Genomic DNA, 20,845 nt, shown 5'->3' with positions numbered 1-20,845 from the left:
GTAATAAAGTTTTCCATTGGTTGTCCCAAATTAGGGGAGAGTTAGATAGAAACACATTATTTTTATGGTGCTAGGTTTGTGGATTTTATGTGACCAGAATATCTCAGATGATGACAGAGGGGCCATGTAAAATTCCTCAATAGATTGCCAAGCTAGAATCAACTTTCATGTTATCACTTTGATTTTAGTTGCAAGATAAGCGGCTACATAGTAAGTTTCTAAATTCAGTAATTCCAAACGCCATTTAAGGTAGATCAGCACAAGTATTGATATTAATTCTGGTCCCCCCCCAAAAAAAAAAAATCATTGAGAGATCTTTGCCATTTCCATAGTTATGCTTGAGAGATAGGGATGGGGAATGCTCAAAACAAAAATAAATATTTTGGCAAGATAAAGCTCTTTATTAAATTAATTCTATCTGCCCAGGAGTATTCTAAAGAGTTCCAGTGTTTCATTTGGTCTTTTGTTTCTAGGTAGATTTTTTCAAAGTTGCAGGAAACTAGGTTGTCAAGTTTTGGGGGAATATAAACCTCAATACATCTCCATTGGAAGTCCTTTCATGTTAGTTGAGTATTTTTCAGTAGATGGGCTTTCATTTGAGGAGAGGTATGCAATGGTATAAGATAAGATTTGTTAAAATTTACTTTACGATCAGAAATTGAGGTTAGATCCCTAAAAATCTGTTGCAGTTTTGGAAGGGATGATTCTGGATTAGACAAAAAAAAAATGACTAAATCATCTGCATACAGACTTACTGTATGTGTTTGATTATTGATTTTAACCCGTTATTCCCAGGTCTTATCACTTCAGCCAAAGGCTTGATAGCAAGAATAAATAACAAAGGGGGACAGCAGGCAGACTTGTCTAGTGCCTCTATGTAATAAGAATTTTTGCTAAAATAATTATCGGTTTGAATTCTGTCAGATGGGTTTGAATATATAGTGGATATGGCATTCTGAAATTTAATTCTATGGCTTGTAAAAGTTTAAATAAATAAGAGAATTCAATGCTGTCAAATGCTATTTTCAGATTTACTGTCAGTAGTGTAGACTTTACTTTGTTGAACTTGCAATAGGAGATCACCATCAGAGTTCGCTTTATATTAAAAAATGTTGAGGCATAAAGCGAGTCTGATCTGGAGCAATATAGGTGGTTATAACTTTTTGGAGACAGCTGGCCAAGACCTTAGAAAAAAAATCTTGTGTTATAATTTAGAAGCACTATTGGTCTGTAAGAAGTTGGGGTATTTAAATCTTTTTCTTTTGGAATTGTGACAATGTTAGCATCATTCCAATTCAATGGCATTTTTTGGAACTCCAAGATATAATTACAAATTTTGGTTAGAGGTTTAATGAATATTGGATGGAGTAGTTTAAAACATTCCAGACAAAAGCTGTCACTACCCAGTGCGGTGTTTGGCCTCATTTGAAATATTGCATCTCAGACTACAGATGTTGTTGTCTTTTTATCTAGGAAGCTACTGTGTTCTAAGGATAATAATTTGACAATTCCCTTCTTGGCCAAAAATGCATTTATAGTATCCTTCTGAGGATTAGTTGATTAGAAAAGCTGTTGGTAGTATTCTACAAAACATTTGATAATGTCAATGGTATTGGTTTCTCTAGTGCCCCTACTACTTTTAATAGAGAACATTCTCCTATCTATAGTTTTCTTTTTAACCCTCCAGGCTAAAAGCTTTTAAGTTTTTTGAGTTTTCCTGACAAGTTTATTGTTTTAGAAATAATATATTTTTAAAAAAATTCATTTATCTCTAAGGTTTCCAGTATCTTATGCTCTGCTAGGAGGCATTTGTAGACCTTTATTGAACCAGTGCATTTGTTCAACTTTTCTAAGTTGTGTATGTTAGTAATTCTGTGACTTTCTGCTTTTTTTCTCATTTCAGATGGGACCAAAGTACAGTTAGTTTAACCCATAGGACAGCTTTAAATGCATCCCAAATCATGGGGGATCTCTACTTTTCCCTGGCTTGAAATTGTTGGCTATACCAAGAGAATGCCAACACAGGATGCTCTACTGTTTTCAGATGTGTTTCTTACACCCCCCGCCAGGCTTAGATTTTAAAATAAAACCTGTCATCCTTTACTGTTTAAAGTTATTGTTCAAACCACGTACATTAATTGAGCAAATTTTATATGAGTCACCCATAGTTAGACTTTAAGGTCCAAGGAATAGAATCTATACAAGTGTGTTACTATATTAAACAAAACTGTCTTTTCCTCCCTCCCCCTTCCTTTTCCTTTAAACTTAACTCTCTTTTATTTATTAGTTATTTTTATTTTCCCCCCCTTTGTGTGTTTTGATTTTTTTAATGTCTTTATTTTATTTTTATATTTTTCCCCTGGGCTTTTAAGTATGTAAAAATATTAGTAGTGCAATTATCTACAGAAAGAAAAGGTGCTAGACTAACTTCTAATGCGAAACTCTCAAATCTAAAAACAAAACTCTAATAAAAATAAATAAATAAAAGAAGATCCTGATAGACGCTAATAAAACACTAATAGAACACTTAATGAATTTCAGTAATCAAAATTAAATTATTTCTAAAATATAATTAATTATAACCTATATCCTATCTTATTTAACTATACCATATCCCACCCCTCCCTCCCCTAGAGCTCCTCTTTTTAACTATAACCTATATCCTATTTTATTTTACTACAAGCCTTTATTGGCATATATCAGTTTATAAATAAGGCAAAAAAAAAGACATACAGAAATAACAAAATAAGCCAGTCACATACAGCTATACATCGGCCAATCGATCCTTGATTACCATACTCAAGAATGAAGCAACCTTTTCAGTTATTTCAGATGACAAATCATTCAGAAGCCGGCATACCTTTGCAGCATCTGAGCAACTTGTCATATTGAGCAGAATTGGGTCTAGAAACCTAAGGCGTATAATATATTGGGAGCAGTAAAGAAGAATATGGGACAATGAATCAACTTGTTTTAAGTTGCATGTACAAAGTCTTAATGAGAATGGATTTTTTTTCTACCGACCATATGTAACTGCTGATGGAATTGTATTACATCTGGCAAGAGTAAATGCTCTGCGCAATTGTGGAATATGGAGAGTTGATAGATAAGAAGGCAGATGACCAATAATGGGGGAAATTCCAAAATTCAAAAGGGAGCAAGATGTATTTGTAGCACTGATTAGTTCTAACTGATTTTGCAGTTCTATATCTAAAATTCTACATTTAATTAGATAATATGCATTTGTAAAAGGGAGCATGTAGAGAGAATCCATAGATAAACCTAAGATGGATATTTTCTTCTCTATGAGAACAAATCATTTGGACAAGGAGGATTCAGACAGCATTTGGTATAGATAGCTCCCACAATCAGTGGAATATACCTCACCCCCAACCCACCCTCCCCTAGAACTCTCTAACTATATGAGAACTTAAGATGAATAAATGTAACTTTTGTTGCAGCAATACAAAGTAGAAAAATCTATAGTATAATGTTTAAGGGCTCTGACTAGTTATACTATGTTTAGCCAGGTATAGAGTAAGTAAATTCTATCTTCTGAGACTACAAAAAATGCCCCAATAATTAATGAAAACCAATCTGAGAAACCTCAGATCACCCCCCCCCCAAAAAAAAAGTTAAAATCCTTCCCATTCCCCCCATCTCCCTAACTCATAAATCACATTAAAATTAAGCTTAAGGTAATAGTAAAGATTAACAATTGACATATCTAAATTTTAAACAGTATTCTTAACTGTGAGACACAAAACCAACAGCATATAAAAGGAAATCATCAATTAGAGTTGGATAAAATTGTAACATTACCATCTCTTAGCAGATAAGAAATTGCATGAGTATATTCAACGTCCTAAAAGACAATGCTGTTAAGGTGATGCACTCATTATGTCAGCAAATTTGGAAAACGCAACAGTGGCCACAGGACTGGAAAAGGTCAGTTTATATTCCAGTCCCAAAGAAGGGTAATGCCACGGAATGTTCAAACTATTGCACCATTGCATTCATTTCACATGCCAGCAAGGTCATGTTAAAGAACCTACAAGCTAGGCTCCAGCAGTATGTGAATTCGGGACTATTTGCCAAGGAGTGATGGGGCCAGATGCCATGATCTTAGTTTTTTTGATGTTGAATTTCAAGCCTACTTTTGCGCTCTCCTCTTTCACCCTCAACAAGAGGTTCAAATTAAAAACCTAGGCAGTACAAAAGTCTGTATAATCAAAGCAATGGTATTCCCAGTAGTAATGTACGGCTGTGAGAGTTGGATCATAAGGAAGGCTGAGCACAGAAGAATAGATGCTTTTGAGTTGTGGCACTGGAGAAGACTCTTGAGAGTCCCTTGGATTGCAAGAAGAGCAAATCAGTCAGTCCTAAGGGAAATCAACCATGATTGTTTCCTGGAAGGTTAAATGCTGAAGCTGAAGCTCAAATACTTCAGCTATCAAATGAGAAGGAGCGCTCACTGGAGAAGATCCTGATGCTGGGAAAGGCAGAAGGCAAAAGTTGAGATGACTGGACAGCATTACTGATGTAACTAACATGAATTTGAACAGACGTCAGAGGATGGTGGAAGACAGAAGGGCCTGGTGTGACTTGGTCTATGAGGTCACAGAGAGTCAGACATATATGTGTGACTGAACAACAACAAAGGACCTTATACTTAAGTGTCAAAAGCTGTAATTTTTGAGCCTTTGGGGGGAATTGAAAAAGCTTATCTTTTTCATTAGAAGTTTTCTTCTCTTCCTCTTGATTCATAGATGTTTTTAAATTTAAGTTATAGAAGAGATCAAGGCCAATTTCCTCATCTCAGGCAAAGTACTGCTTACCCTGGTTAGCTACAAGGAGTTTCCCTGATGGCAACCAATGATATTTTTAATTGAGCCTCTCATAGTCTGCTAGTAACTGGTTTTGATGTGGGTAGCCATTCTAGGATCATCTGGGAAAACTTAAATTTTATCAAGTTCAAAGCATAAATAACCAGAAGGACAAGCTTCTGTTAAGCTCCTTCTCCTGACTCAAGCATCAAGGATTGTAACAATAATGTCTCTAGGCAACTGGTTACTACTGGTGGGTTGTCTGCCTGCAAAAAATGTTGATGTTATACTGGGATGGATTTCATCCTCCAATTTTAGGCACTAGTGATCCAACTAGCCATAAACATGGTGAGATCTTGCTGTTCCTCTGCGCCTTCCCACATCCCTCTAAATTTCAGACTAGAGGTTTTAACTTTGTGCTCAGGGAGGGATAATTTTTCTCTTAACTCAGCATTTTCTATCTGTATCAGTTGCATTTCCATTTGATGTTTTAAATCAAGGCTCATCGCCATGTTTGCTTTTTTTGTAACTTGAGCAAGGGATCCCTTAATTTTCGCTAATTGGGTGGACACAGAAGTTATACTGTCGAAAATCCCCTTCTCCATAAATTTTAAATATGACAGGATTTCTGTGCTTACTAGCAACTCAGGCATTTTCTCAATCACTGGCATGTCCATCACCATTTTAGATCCTGCACGGCCTGATTTTTCTCCCTGATGTTTTCAGGCACAACATAAAGTTTTACTGTTTGATTTTTAAAAGTAGAACTTTTTATTTTGTACCTGTCTTTTTGCCCATCACAAATTTATGATGATTTGTTGTTACATTTAGGAATGGTTAGAAAAAAGCTGGGGGGGGGGGAGGAGGGAGCTTCAGGCTTAGGTGTCCACCATAGTTCAACGCAACACCATGCCCCCCCCCAAACTATATGTTCTTTTAAAAAAGCATCCTATTAAACAGAGCTTCTGCCTGAAATGTTTGAAAGTTACTATCAGAGTTATGAATAACCTCCCTCCCTGACATTTTGCAATTGGCTTTTCCTCCTGTGCAAGTCATTTTGCAGCTTAGCCCACCACCCTGTGGTGCCCACAGGCATAAAAAGTTTAGGAACTCATAGGTTAACAGTATAATAATATATTATGTATTTTGTTCTCTGTGCACAGACATAGAAGAATCACTGCCAATTAGTATGCACATATTGTACATATTATTTGCATTTGGTGTATATTTGGCAGAGCTTCATTTTATTCGTATTAAAACCCATGGTTTAGACAAAACATTTTGCTAGGCAAGAGCTCAGAATAAATTGGCAGCAAATGTACAGGGAAATCTTGGGGTGGGGGAGACAATGTGAGATACTGTATAATACAGTACTGTAGTTAATATTGCAATTCTGAACAAAGAGTTTATCCCAATTTCCATCTTCAGAACAAAAAAAACATTAATTAATTGATGAATAATGTTGAAATTTAGATTCCAAGAAACCCAAAGGAACTGTGTTAACACTTGATGCACAGAATTTGTTTGATTATGTTTCGCCCTACCCCACCTCATTATTGTGGTATATTTTTTGTATACATTACAATGGAACAGTCAGTTCACCCCTCAATTATTTGTGTGTGTTGGTTTACTCTCATGGGATGAAGTCCCTGCTTCACAGTTCTATTAATCTGTTAGAACTATAGACTGCATGGTTCCCTTGTCCTGAAGTTAGCTGGTCCTCTCCTTGTATCTTGCTAATAAACAGATGTTGCTTTAAACACACCCATCTCAGCTGTGTGAACCTAAGAGCAGAAATCTGTGAACCCTATTTCTGATCTGCAGGCAAAAGGAAACATTACATTCATCTCATCTTGCCTCAGACTTCATTCTAAACAGAGTAAATAACATCTTAGCAGTGTTGCTCTGCTTAGTGCAGCTGCATTCTGCAGGTGGTACACTATGTATAATATATATTTGTTTTGCAACACTGAAAAGCTGCACCTAAAAATGAAAGAGTCCTTTAAAAAAACACGACATTAAGAACCAGCACAGAAAATGTAGGAGAGATGTAATTTAAATTAAATTTGTTTACATAAGTGGTAATCCTTAAATAACAAGATATTATACTTGCTTTGGTCCCTGACTTAGAAAAAGAGCATCCAGATAATTATGGGTATTTACTCTGCCCTATTTTATCTTATCTAAGGAAGAGTCATTCCTACTAATCCATGTGGAGAGACCAGCACTACATTTTGCCCTGCACACTGTAGGGTGGACAAAGGCTACGGGCAACTGTTTTCAGCAGAGAGCTGTAGCTACACAAATCCTTTAAAATGCTAAAGACCTGATGGCCCAATTGACCCTACTGTTAAAAAGAGACTATTTCCATATTTGACCCATGTGAACTGCTGCTAGTCTTGGTATCTGCTTGGCAATGACTGTTAGGAAATAGCGCGTGGAACCCCATGTAAAAACAAGTGCTGCTAATAAAGAATAAACTCTGATATGAAGAGATAAATTAATATCCCTTGTCTCTCCACAAAACATTAAAAAAAATGTAGTTAACATTTTCACTACATTTTCTCCAGTGTCATCCAATGGTATTCAATAACTCTTTGATACATTATGGCCCTGTTTACACAGCGTGTTGAGTCTGTGTTAAATTGACCTGGTTCTGTTCCGAATATCTTTGTTCCAGATATTATCGACAGACTGTCATACTGCAATTCGAATCACTCCGTGGTGAAACCATCTTCTGCTGTCCACAGGACGGCACCATGCAGTTCTTTTTTCCTCCACTTCTATGCGCATTGTGCGCATGCATGCATTATGAGCATGTGCATATTATGTGCATAGGTTAAAACATTATGTGGCTATGCAGTTATGCGCATATCGCTAAGTAGTAAAAAAAAAATAGCAACCGTAAACCGGATGTCTGAGGTTCCTTTTGCTCCAGGACAGCCTTCAGACATCCGGAAGTTGGTCGAGAATTATCCAGACGGGGAAACTACGAGGTGAAACCAGAAAACTCAAAAAACACTGCAAAGGAGCAGGTAACAAAATACTCCGGTTCTGAGAAGGATTGGGAGGGGGGCTACTACAAGTTAATACCGGGAGGCAGATGTTGCTGTCTGATCAGCCACTTTTAATCCGGTATGAAACAGTAGCAACAACTGATTACACTGTGCATTTGAACAGCCTCTATATATCCCAAAGGCCTGAGCTTAGATCCAGTATTTTTTTTCAGTAGAAGGCACTGATAGTTGTAGGTTTTCTTTTCTTCCCTTAACATCCAGCAGTCCCTTCTGACTGAGGAAAAGTTAATTCCCAGACCATAGAAGGGGTGTGAAGTAATAGTCACAAAGGCTGGTTAGCAGCTGTAAGGAGAGGGTAAAATCATCCTCCATGCCTTTCCCATCAGTGGAACTGTGCAATAGCAGAGAAAAGAACAAGTGATTTCACTTCCTTCCCCTTCCTCACTGCAGATTGTGACCCTGGCAATTAACTTGCCCGTTGTCAGAAAGGACTTCTGGGATACAGGGAGAAAAGTAGGGGAAAATCTGCAATCCTTGCACAAATGGTTCAATAGATCTCACTTTTGGTCTGTAGTTTCTGCTACTTAAATCACATTTATAAATAAACTTAAAAGTAATCCATAAGAAAAATGTAAACAATTTTCCCCTACAGTATAAATTAGGGCTTTGGAAAACTGACCTACTTACTTTGGATCTCTACAATGGCAGGCCAATATATAAAATAGTTACAGCCTGGCTGTAATAATGATAGAAAACAATATAACCAAGGATTGATTTTTCAAGATATTATCTACACACCCACAATAGTGTGCACACAGCCAGCACTTTTCTTCCAACCTTTGCTACGGTACCTTTCAATTCCCTGTCCCCCACCAAGTAGATAATCATATTTTCTAAATTGTGCTCTCCAGGATTCTGTTTGGGCAAAACAAACCCTAAATATGTTACTGTAACTTGTAATATGTGCATGCTCTGGGGCACAATTCTGCAGAAGATAGTACTAGTTAATGTGTTAATATTTTATCCTAGGCTGTATGTGTGAATATTCCAAAGGTGTTGGTAGGGTTAGTTAGCATACTTTCCTCTAGCAGAATGTAGACTGGATGTTATAAAAACCAACATGATTCCCTTCATTCACAGTTTTGCAACTTTCACCTGCTTATGACAGACTCTTAGGATTGCTTATGAGGATGAGGGTGTATGAATGAGGCTCTAGTCCCACTAAAACCAGTGAATTATTTCTAATGATACCCCCCCCCCGCCATTTCCAGGACTTTTTTTTTTAGTAGGAATGCACAGGAACACAGTTCTGGCTGGTTTGGCCAGGGCTCTGGCTCGCAAAAAGATCTCCGGCAGAGGGAAGGCACTAGGCATCCACATGCTCCCAGACTGCGCACTCTGTCCTCTCTGCTGCTTACAGCCTCCAACAGGCTTGTGAAGAGAGCAAGAGATGTGGAGCTGCCCACGAGTTCCCCCTCCTGAGAGAAGCTGGGCCTGCTGCTTCCCGCCCTGCCGCATGTGGCTCTTTCTTTTTGGCCATTTTTTGGGGGATGAAACAAGATGAAATGCATGAAATGCAGCTGATGGCACTGTACTGTTCTGTGTCAATATGCAGATAGTAACCTATTGAACAGGTGACATCACTTCCAGTGATATCAGGGCATGTGGCCTAATATGCGAATGAGTTCCTGCTGGGCTCTTTCTACAAAAAAGCCCTGCCCATTTCCATTCAATTGTGTTCCATGGGAGACACACCTACACATAAATTAATTTGTCAATTTTCAGCTCTTTAATCTGTAAGAATACCAAACCCCTTCTTGCTTAAGTCCTTTTCTATTTAAACCCAACATTTCAACATGTTGAGCATATCCCTAAACTCTTCTTACCTCTTAATTTATAGCCCAAGAGCCATTATTGGGAGTCATCATCTGAGAGATCAGTATAACTAAGGAATGATCAACTTGCAAAAGTGCAGTTAGGGAAAAAGGCCATTTTTAATGATCCTATATTGACAGCAGACAGTCAAAAGTAAAAATATATATTTTTAAAAGTTGTTACATTGAACTGCCTTGGGTTATTCCCCATCAAAAGAACTGTCATAGAGTAGGCAGCTGCATACTTACTGCAAGAAAGATCTGAAGGGAACTGTGAGCAACTTCTATGTATTGGTATTCAAGAACACACCCTGAGACAGTGATGTAGCGATGGTCCTCTGGGGCCCAGTCTGGGGCTGGGGTCACGGATGTCACTGTGCAGCCAGGCCCATTTTCCATCCACCAAGAACGGTGCATTGAGATATTGAAAGTCAGAATGAGATCTGATTCCTGTGAAAAGGAAGAAGAAAAAGGAAATCATGGAATTTGTTTGAATTTGCTGATGTAATTAGATAAGGCTGTTATCTGTACCCATACTGTATGCAAAGTGAAGCAAGGATGGACATAAAATTCTAATTTCACATTGCAGATCTGAACCCTGACATTTAAATTTTAATCTGAATTTCGAATTCAGGTTTCAGAATGTTCACTGTCTTGACCCTGCATAGTTTCAAAGCAATAACAGACAAATACATAATGTAGGTGGGGGCCCATAGTGCAAGCTGTCATAGCAGTCACTCCCAGCCCTCATCATATTGCTGCTTCCAGAAATTGTTTATATGAAACCGTATTCTATGATTTTCCCAAACATTTTGTAAGATAACACTTATTGCCGAAAGCTATTTCCCAAGGCACTGTGGCTGTCTCATGTATTTTCGCTGACAACAGAGTCCGCCAACAGATGGCACATACAGTACAAAGGAATATCTAGAGAAAAGAAAGCTGCATGTGGGCTCAGTCATGCAAAGAGAAAGGACCTCTTGTCAGAAATGGGTTCTCCAAATCTAATAATTCCCACATATCATTCATACTTTCCCACTATTTGTATTATTAATATTCAGGAAATTTGTGAAAACCCTGTGAAGGTAACTCAGCACTGCAATTGCCCCTGAGGCACCATCCCATCCACCCTTAATCTGATTGGCAGTGTCATCTCTGGCTACTAGTTACTGCATTAATTTTAAGTTGCTATAAGCCACTTTGGAAGCTGGGTGGCAGGAGAGGGGTGGTGGCTGAAAGCAAGGTGAACATATAAATATCATATGAGACAGACAGGGGCCAAAGAACTGTCTGAAGCCGGCTCTTGCTTCCTACAACACCTAACAAGCAACTGATGCTGTCAAGTGTGACAGTGCTGATCACCTGGTAGGCAGAACATGTATAGTGCAGAGACACAGCCTAGGCTCTGCTTATTAGTGACACCCCCCCCCCCCCCCCCCCAACTCCTGGTACTAAAATACTAGAGCAATGGATTCATTTCTTATTCTTTGAATCCATTGCTTTTGAGCACTGAGAATTTTTCGCAGCCAAAATGCTGTTAGTTACACACCCCTGTGCATACCACTGGCTGAATGCATTTTTAGTGGACTCTAATATCTACAGTGATAATAAAGGACTTTTCCTAGAGTGGCTGCCTTTTGTTTTCTGTTCAACATCTGTGTATCAAATGCTGTTCTGAGAACAGCTGCCTTGAAGCTGTAGAACTGAGCAAGAACTGTTGATACATTTTGGGCATGTCAATACTGTGTTCTTCTCAGCGTCCATGCTGAGGATGAATTTATAATCCCAGTTCAACAAAAAGTTGTTTTTTCTTTAAGACACAGAGCTACCTCTGTGCAAGTTTTGTTTCTTTCCTGTGAGCATGCTGATTCTTTTCTAAATCCTTGTGATATCTGAAAGCCCTGGTAATGAAAACCAGCATATTAAAGAAGATTTAGCACAGTCACTAACTGGAAAATGTGCTAAAATTGATCTTATTTGGTGTTTGATTACTCTGGACAAGTTAGGTATTGGTTTATTCCATAGGAAGGAGGAGATCATTCTGACACACTGATTGCCAAGGGAGACCCAAGACCAAGAGTATGTGTGTGGGGAAGGGGGGGACAGCCAATAGCGGGTCTGTTCTAAGTTATCTTTCAGAGGCAAGTGAATTCTGTCTGAGTGATGCTTAGGGTTACCAGTTCTGGGTTCGGAAATACCTGGAGATTTTGGGTGTGGAGCATGAGGAAGGCAGGTTTTGGGGAAGGGAAGGACTTCAATGGGGTATAATGACAGAGAGCTCCCCTTCCAAAGTGGCCATGTTCTCCAGGTGAATTGATCTCTGTTGCCTGGAAATCTCCAGCCACTGCCTGGAGGCTGGCAAACCTTGATACTACACAGTAGCAGGTATAGCTACTGTTCCCTCTATGTCAACTCCAGGGAGATCAACAACAAGGCAACAATTTAGTGGAGAGTATATAGCTGACAATTTTCCTACTTCAGTGGCTTTCAATGTTTATTTCATGAGAAAAGGCTTGACCATTCATTTCTATGAGATGGAAACACTCAGTGTGCACAAAGGAAAGGACTTGTGTGTACACAGAACACTACCATGGAAAAAAGGTCTTTGTATACAAGAAGTTCTAAATGGCTATATTAGTATTGTAAGTGGCTCATATCCTTACTGGATTTAACTGACTACTGTAAATGAAGCTATTTCCAGTACAGCCAAGCCAAATTTTTGTTTTGAATTGAAATCTGCACATCTGATGACGGAAAACCTCAGCAAATGGAAGATCAAATCATAAGAAAAAAGTATCCTTCTGCTTTTATTTGAGTCCACAAACACTCGCCACAGTCCAGAGTTGGGCAAGCCCTCCTGAAGGCTGGTTTTAAGACTTTGAAGAACTGAGCAGTTCCTAATTTAGCCTACAGTCACAGTTCAGGGAAGCTCCTGAAGCTTTGGAGCAAGGGAAATATGTGATCGCTGAGCTTGTGTGATCACAACCTGATCTAAAGCTTAGGCAACAGTCCCTTTATATATTCAAGATAAACCCATTCTTTAGCCTATGTGATTGTAGGGACAGCTGAGGCAGGGCTTCTAATGCAAGCTTGAGATGGGTTTAAATAAAGTATTTAAATGGATCTTGCTTGACATTAAGCTCGGCAAACCAGAAGCATCCTCAAGCTTCATCAGGTGTGTTTCAAGAATGCATAGGCTCCTGAGTTTTCTTCTGTGGCTGTGTCCTGACAGCTGGTTTATGGATTGCATCATGCTCTCTGGAACCATAAAACCAGCTTTCAGGGCATTTAGCTAATAACTTACAGGGTCTGCAAAACATAGATGAAATGTTGATGGAGCCAGTTGAAAAGGACCTGAAAAATGGGGGTAATGAAAGTAAATGTCATGAGAAAGGAATTGAGGTAATAAAAGTAAAAACAGAATAGAAAAAGTGCTACAGCTCATGTCTAATTTTCATCTTTGTAGGCCAACTCATACCTTTCTGTGGTATAATTTAACTATAAGTAAACATTAGTCTCCCATTCAAGACTGGATTTGTCATCTGGCAGTGCATGCTGAATGCTGAGTCAACTGGAGGATTGCACAGTGGCCCATTTAGGGATCCCATTCCCCGGGGGGGGGTTAGGAATTCCCCCCGTTTTGGGGGCTTGTCCCCAACACCAGTCTGTTGTTGGGCAGGGGAAAGCCCCATCCCAGCAGTCCTCCATGGCCCCATGGGTGCTGTGTGCACCTTACACCCCCCATGTGAATTCACGGCTTGCAGAGCAAGCACACACAGTGCCTGCTCTTTCTGAGAGGCAGCCGTCTGCTGTAGCCTGCAAACCCCAATGTTGGGGCTTGCAGGATAGGAGCACGCAATGCCCTCTCTCCCTTCCATTTAAAGGGAAGGTCCCTTTAAATAGTTGGGGAAAGCATGCAGGGCACTGCATCCCCAGCAGGAGGGCATCATTCTGCATGACATCATAGTGTTGAGCCCCTCCTGGAACTTCCCCCCAATCCCCCTGTTGGGGAGAAGTTGAGACCTGGCAACCCTAGGTGGAATGTAGAACTCTTCTTATCTTGTTCTGAGCTCCTGTAACATTCAGAATATCATAAAATACGACCCTGGCCCCTCTCACTTGATAGGAGAGGAGGTATCTACCTTTATGAAAATGCAAAATACTGATAGACCTGCTCAGCATAAGCACTGCATTTGCAGCTCTCTCTCCTCCCCCCTCCCTCCCCTGCCTCCCTCCCTCCCCTGCCTGCGTCTGTCTGTCTGTCTGTCTGTCTGTCTGTCTGTCTGTCTGTCTGTCTGTCTGTCTGTCTGTCTGTCTGTCTGTCTATCTATCTATCTATCTATCTATCTATCTATCTATCTATCTATCTATCTATCTATCTATCTATCTATCTACCTACCTACCTACCTACCTACCTACCTACCTGGATTTTACCCCAGTTGGAGCTCAAAGCTGCTTAGATCACAATTCTCCCTCTTCCATTTTCTCACAATCTTGAGAGGCAGATCAGGCTGATAGTATATGACGGACCCAGGGTCACCCAGCAAGCTTCTTCCACAGTAGAAGTGGTAATTTGAATCCAGGTGTTCCAGGATCCTAGTCCAATACTTCATCCACCATGCCATGCCAGCACTCAAAGGAACTTAATTACTATGCTTGTTATTCCCTTAAATACTACAGGGCTAGTAAGACAAGATCTTGTCTCTGCATGAATGTCAAAATTGCAGTTAAATACAGTGTTCATATACAGGTATGAAAAGTGAGGCTATCAGAATAGATTTCATCACAAATTCCACATTGCATTTTAAGCTCAGCTCAGTTATGGATCTCTGGTTCTGAATATTTTAATAATTGTCTTATAAGCAATGCCGTCTTATAAGCTATAACAAATATCTGAATACAGAAAATAAGATATAAATGAATCTATAACTGTGCAACAATGGGAAAATGCATACACTGATTGCCTAGCTCTCTGAAATTGACATTTGCTTCAATTAATATGTGAAATGTTTTAACAACAGCCAAGATGGCAAATTGCTTTGTGGCAAGGTTCCATTTTATAAATATTTTATAAAGAGTTAATAAATAATTTATAGAGGTTACAAGTGTATTAAAGATAAAAATGTGAACCATACAGTGCTCTAATGCAGGATCTCTCAAAACTTTAAACTGCTTTCTGTCTATATTGGGAGAGAAATAAGTGTCCAAATGAGAGCTCCTAGAACCCCCCCCCCCCAATAAAAATGGTACATAACAGGAATCAAGCCTAACATTGAGGTGGCTAACAACCATCACATTCATCACATACACAATACCCATATTAAGTGTTTTTTATGTACTATTTTTATTTTCTATGAGCTTGTTGACCACCTCAGCTGCTCCCGGTACTTCCTTCTAGGTGAACCTTTAAACTGCCTGTACAATCTTCTTCGTTTTCAGTGGCACTTCTAGTGTTTTGGACTACCTGTCCCAAGGAGGTCCCCTAAAATGTTCTTTTTATTTAAGAAATAAAGTTTGTTCTTTTTAGGTTATCATTTTACATTTAATTTCATAAGGAGGGTATCACTTTGAGGGAAAGTTGTGTTTTTATTGTCCCCCCGCCCAAAGAAAAATTGTTTGTTACCTGAGGGTCCATTTGTTTTATCAGGCCCTTAGCTACAGGAGGGTCTGTGGGAGAACTGCCACCCGACTTCCAGGCAGGGCCCCCAAACTCCCAGGGGGCCTTCTGGGGTCACAGCCTGTTTTTTTTTCCTTTTCTTTTTGCCATGGCTGAGTCAATGAAGCTGAGCAGGGCACAGTACACTGCAGCAGGAAAAGCAGCAGGCAGAGGAACAGGAGGCAAAGGAAGCCATGTGGAATGGGCTGGGGATGGGTGATGGTGCAGCAGCTGTCTGCAAAATGCCGGGCTGGGGGAGAGGGAGGTGGAAGGAAACCCCTCTGCTTGTATGCAATGTACAATCCCTTCTTGACTCCAAAGTTTTAAGGCTGGCTGCCTCAACTTGGGCACCTTCATAGCCTCCAGCTTTTGCACCTACCCCTGAAAGCTTCTCAGAAGCAGCAAGCCCTGCAGTGGATGAGAAAGGGTGCCCCATAAAAAAGTCCCCTGACTTTTAAAATACTGGCTATGGCCCTGGCACGGGAACAAAGGCCAGCAAGTTTCTCCTTTTTAGAGAGTTTTAAATGTTAGTGCTCAGTTTTCACATTGGTTTGGCTCCAGCATGAAATCAGAGGTTCATCCTCTCACCTAGGACCCACTTTAAGGTACCCATGTGTACCTGAGCCCAATCCTGAGGTATCTGAGGACCAATTTATACGTTGTTTTGCTAGATGGTTTAGATATTAGAACTGCCAATGTTTGTGTCAATCTTTCCAGGATGTGAGAAGTGCTCCCCCTTTCCCTTGGAGCTAGCAGTGACGCCTTGAAGTTTGGATCCTAGTAGTCAGCCATGTACCGCAGCTGAAGTAGCAGAACAAAATAGGAGTCAAGTGCACCTTTAAGACGAACTTAGTTTTATTCAGAACCTAAGCTTTCGTGTGCTCTCTACGCACATTTCATCAGATGAGGAATCCGGTACAGTGAGCCACTGACTACTATGTGTGGCTTTGCGATTTCATCTTATTAACAGAGGAAAAGCAGGATTTAAGAGAGAAGTAACTGGTAAAACACCACAGTTGGCACAGAATCTATTGCCATGGAGAAGAGGACTCAATTTTAGTTGAAACTGAGCTGAATATTAAAGTCGCAACTGATTTACTATTTTTTTAAAAGCATAGGTCTTTTCGAATCTATCATATACTAGTTAAAAATAGAAAGTTCATAGAAAATAGGACTTGTAGTTCTTCCTATCCTGCAGGCATTGTCCAAACAGACTGAGAAATATTGCAATTACGATGGAAAAGAAAAGGTCATTGGAGGCTTTAAAATGCAGCACCAAAAAGCTAACATTGTATGTCATAATCATCTTCTGTGTAGCGACTGAGGAATGACACAAACCACCTAAATATTTATGGCTACTAAAAAAAAAAATTTCTTGAGGTTCTGCTGCATATAATCTATTCAAGGTCAGGGACAAAGAAAATAATAATTTAAAATTTAAATGTGTCATTAAACTTAAAAGACACATTCAAATGTGTCACATTTACAAGCCAAATTCTGGATGCTGTATATTTTCTCTTTTAGAAATGGATGAAATGAGCCCGTTAAACACTTGGATAATGAGAAGTTTGTATAAACTCAAGTGTTACAGTACTGAATTTAGATAACTAGTCCTGGCCCATAGATCCTCATGTGTGCATGGTGGTGGTGTCAGTTTTGACTACATAAATCATTGGAAGGGGGGGGGCAAGGACTGGTTTTTCTTATGCCAGCAGAAAAGCTGATTTATTAATTTACATTTTTAACCTGCCTTTTCCTGAGCATGAGCTCAAAAGCAATTAACAATTCATGCTATTAAACCAACAATGAACAATAATTAAAATGCCGCTTATTCAAACAAACAAAACTGTATGCAGTTATATCAATCAGAACTCAAATTCCACTAAACACCCCCCCGCAAAAAAAACTTTAATTTTTCTCCTAAAGCCTTCAGAGAAGAAGACCTTCCTATTATCTCTGGTAACCTGTTCAAAAAGGGGAGTGCAGTGATAGAAAGGGGGTTCTGGGAAGGGTTGAGTTTCCATCCCTGAGAGAACAGACGTTCAAAAGCTGATCTAAAGAACATGGCTAGCACAGAGGTTCATATATGGAGAGATGAGTCCTCACACATGTGGACACCAGGTCATGAAGGGCTTCAAATATAAGAACCAGCACTTTAGACTGAGCCTAGAAACAGTAGCCAATGCAACTTTTTAAAACAGGAACAATGTGATACGATCTATTAGCTCCTTATAAAAAATAGATCACTGCCTTTTGTACAACTTGAAATGTTCAGACTTCAGCCCTGACTCAGATAACCCAGGCAAGCCTGATCTCTTCAGATCTTGGAAGCTAAATAGGGCAACTAATTAGATGGGAGACCTCCCTGGAATACAAACAGTCAGGAGGCGGGGACAGCCTTCATTCAGCCACCTCTCAATATCCTCCATACCCCCAGTAGGGGTCAATCACCAGAGGTCACCATGACTTCCAGGTACACATACACTCTCTCTCACAAAAAATAAAATACAAACACACACACACACCCAAAATCAAGCTTGCTTCAAGGGCAGCTCCATCTAAAGTACCTTACCAAAATTCAACCAGCAGGTATAAAAAATAGATTTGTATGGTCTACTTATCTTTTCCCTGTAATCCATCCATCAGTGTTACTACTGCTGCTGCTGCTGCTATTGCTACTACTACTACTACATTTATGGATTGCCCAATCCTAGCCATAACAGGAATCTGGCTGATATACAACATATTAAAATAGTTATAATAAAACAATTATAGTAAAAACAGTTTAAAACATACAAAAGATTAGAACAATATAAAAACAGATTGCGAATAATATATCTATTTAGATTGCAAACTCCCAACCACTTAGGCTTCCCAATCCCCAGGTCCCAGTGGGGGATCCCCTGTTTTTACAGGCTTCCCCCCGCCCCCAGCCAGCTGGCCGGCGGGGGAAGCCCCATCCCCACAGTCATCATGTAGTTTTTGAGCTCCTGCAGGTTTAGAAACCTGAAAACAGGTCCGTTTTTAAAACGTGTGCCTTTAAGGCTGAGCAGGAAGCAGGAAACAGGAAGGGCTTCATGGGAAAGGGTCAGTAACAGTTTAGTTGGAGAGTGGCCCCTCCCTTTGTTTTGCTTTCATTTTCAGAGCAAGTAAAGTTCTGCAGGAACAAGACCCAGTAAATATTTGTGTGTGTAAGAGAGGAAGGGGGCATGGGATTCCCTGGTTTGGAGGCCCTCCCCCCGCTTTAGAAAGCGTGGGGGGGGGAAATGTCTACTGGGCACTCTATTATTCCCTATGGAGAACAATTCCCATAGGGAATAATGGGGAATTGATCCGTTGGTATTGGGGGCTCTAGGGGGGGCTATTTTTTTGAGGTAGAGGCACCAAATTTTTAGTATAGCATCTAGTACTTCTCCCCAAAATACCCCCCAAGTTTCAAAACGATTGGACCAGGGGATCCAATTCTATGAGCCCCAAAAGATGGTGCCCCATCCTTCATTATTTCCTATGGAAGAAAGGCATTTAAAAAGGTGTGCTGTCCCTTTAAATGTGATGGCCAGAACTCCCTTGAAGTTTAATTAGCTTGTCACACCCCTGTTCCTGACTCCACCCCCAATGTCTCCTGGCTCCACCCCCAAAGTCTCCTGGCTCCGTCCACAAAGTCCCCAAATATTTCTTGAATTGGACTTGACAATCCTACAGCTACTCCACAGGCAGGGGTGTGTGAGTGAGCTGAAACAAATGAATAGGTTGCCAGTTTGATATGAAACAGCTGCTGTTCTCAGTTGAAGGCTTGATGGAACATCTCTGCCTTACAGGTCCTGTGGAATTGCATAAGATCCCACAGGGCCCTGATGGAGTTTGGCAGAGAGTTCCACCAAGTTGGGGCTAGGACAAAGAAGGCTTTGGCCCTCACTGACGACAGCCAGACATCTGTGGAATCACCAATAAATTACTGTAGCTGTGAGTGCAATGCCCTCCCAGGGACATACCAGAGGAGATGGTCCCACAGATATGCTGGTGGAGGTGGAGCCAGGAGCAAGGGTGTGACAAGCATAATTGAACTCCAAAGGGAGTTCTGGTCATCACATTTAAAGGGACCGCACATCTTTCAAATGCCTTCCTTCAAATGCAATTGAAGGATAGGGGCACCTTCTTTTGGGGCTCATAGGATTTGATCCCATAGTCCAATCTTTTTGAAACTTGGGGGGCATTTTGGGGAGAGGCACTAGATGCTATGCTGAAAATTTGGTACCTCTACCTCAAAACACAGCCCCCCCCCACAGAGCCCCTAGAATCAATTTGCCATTATTTTCTATGGGAATAAGTCTCCATAGGCAATAATAGAGTTCCCAGCAGGCATTTCCCTCTCCTCCCCGGCTTTCTGATGACCCTGAAGTGGGGGGGAGGGCCTCCAAACCGGGGGATCCCCTGCTCCCACCTGGGGATTAGCAACCCTATCCTTGACCACTCAAGGTCTATGTTTAAATGTCATTATGTGGAATTTTATGCTGTGAGCTGCCCTGAGCCACTTGTTGGGAAGGGTGGGATACAAACAAACAAACAAACAAACAAACAAATAAATAAATAAATAGGTCAATACCAGAACCTAGTACTTGATTCAGTGCTCCGCTGGAAGCCAGTGTGCAGCACAGATCATATATGTGTTGTCTATAGTGTTCCCATCAGGACTCATGCTGCAGCATTCTGGATCAGTTGGAGTTTCCAGGTCAGCCTCAAGGACAGGCCAGCGTAGAGTGAGTTACAGTAGTCTAATCTGAAGGTGACCATTGCATGGATTACTGTAGTGAGATCACAGCAAGATAGGAAAGGCACCAGCTACCGAGCCTGGCACAGATGGAAAACACCCATTTGTCAATATGACTTGGGCCTCCATACTCAAGGAGGCACCCAAGATCACATCCAAATTCCTGATGGATTGTGCCAATGTTAGTGGCACCCTGTCAAGAGTGGATAATCTGGATTCCAAAATCTCCCTCCCCCAGCCACAGAACCTCCATTTTAGCTGGATTCAGTTCCAACCTGCTCTGCTTTAAAAAGAAGACCCAGGATTTTTTTAAAAGGCAAAGCATCACTTACGTTCATAAACAAGAGGCATTCTCTCTTGCTTAAGAATACAAGTGCCTTGATCCATCAGATCAAGATCATCCCAGTTCAGTAAATTAAAAGGAATCTCAGAAAATGGCAGGCAGTAAGAGGCCCACTGGTAACTGGCCAACAGATTTATCAACAGATCACATCTATTTATTCATGTTATTTTAAAAATACAATTTCTCAGCAGAAACTCTTGAAGCAGTGTATATAATAATAAATTTTATTTATACCCCACCCTCCCTGCCGAGGCAGGCTCAGGGCGGCTAAGTAAGTAACAAAAATTTAACAAAAATACAAAAAAGATTAAGAACAAGCAAATCAATAATAATCAATAGAAACCAAGGAAATAATAAAATA

The 20,845-nt window shown here is 40.2% G+C and overlaps 1 protein-coding gene across 3 annotated transcripts in view; it reads right to left on the bottom strand.

Moving 5' to 3' along the window:
• Nucleotides 1–20,845, bottom strand: part of NKAIN2 (sodium/potassium transporting ATPase interacting 2) — a 952,006-nt gene that overhangs the window by 190,727 nt on the left and 740,434 nt on the right. For all 3 annotated transcript variants that reach the window (XM_060238906.1, XM_060238922.1, XM_060238914.1), the window contains exon 4: nt 9,967–10,167. In XM_060238906.1, the coding sequence (XP_060094889.1) occupies nt 9,967–10,167 (201 nt within the window). The remainder of the gene's footprint in view (nt 1–9,966; nt 10,168–20,845) is intronic.

Source organism: Heteronotia binoei, chromosome 1 (genome assembly GCF_032191835.1).
Source record: "Heteronotia binoei isolate CCM8104 ecotype False Entrance Well chromosome 1, APGP_CSIRO_Hbin_v1, whole genome shotgun sequence".
Lineage (NCBI taxonomy): Eukaryota > Metazoa > Chordata > Lepidosauria > Squamata > Gekkonidae > Heteronotia > Heteronotia binoei.
Note: the sequence above shows the minus strand (reverse complement) of the source record. Positions and strands in the feature narration are given on the sequence as shown.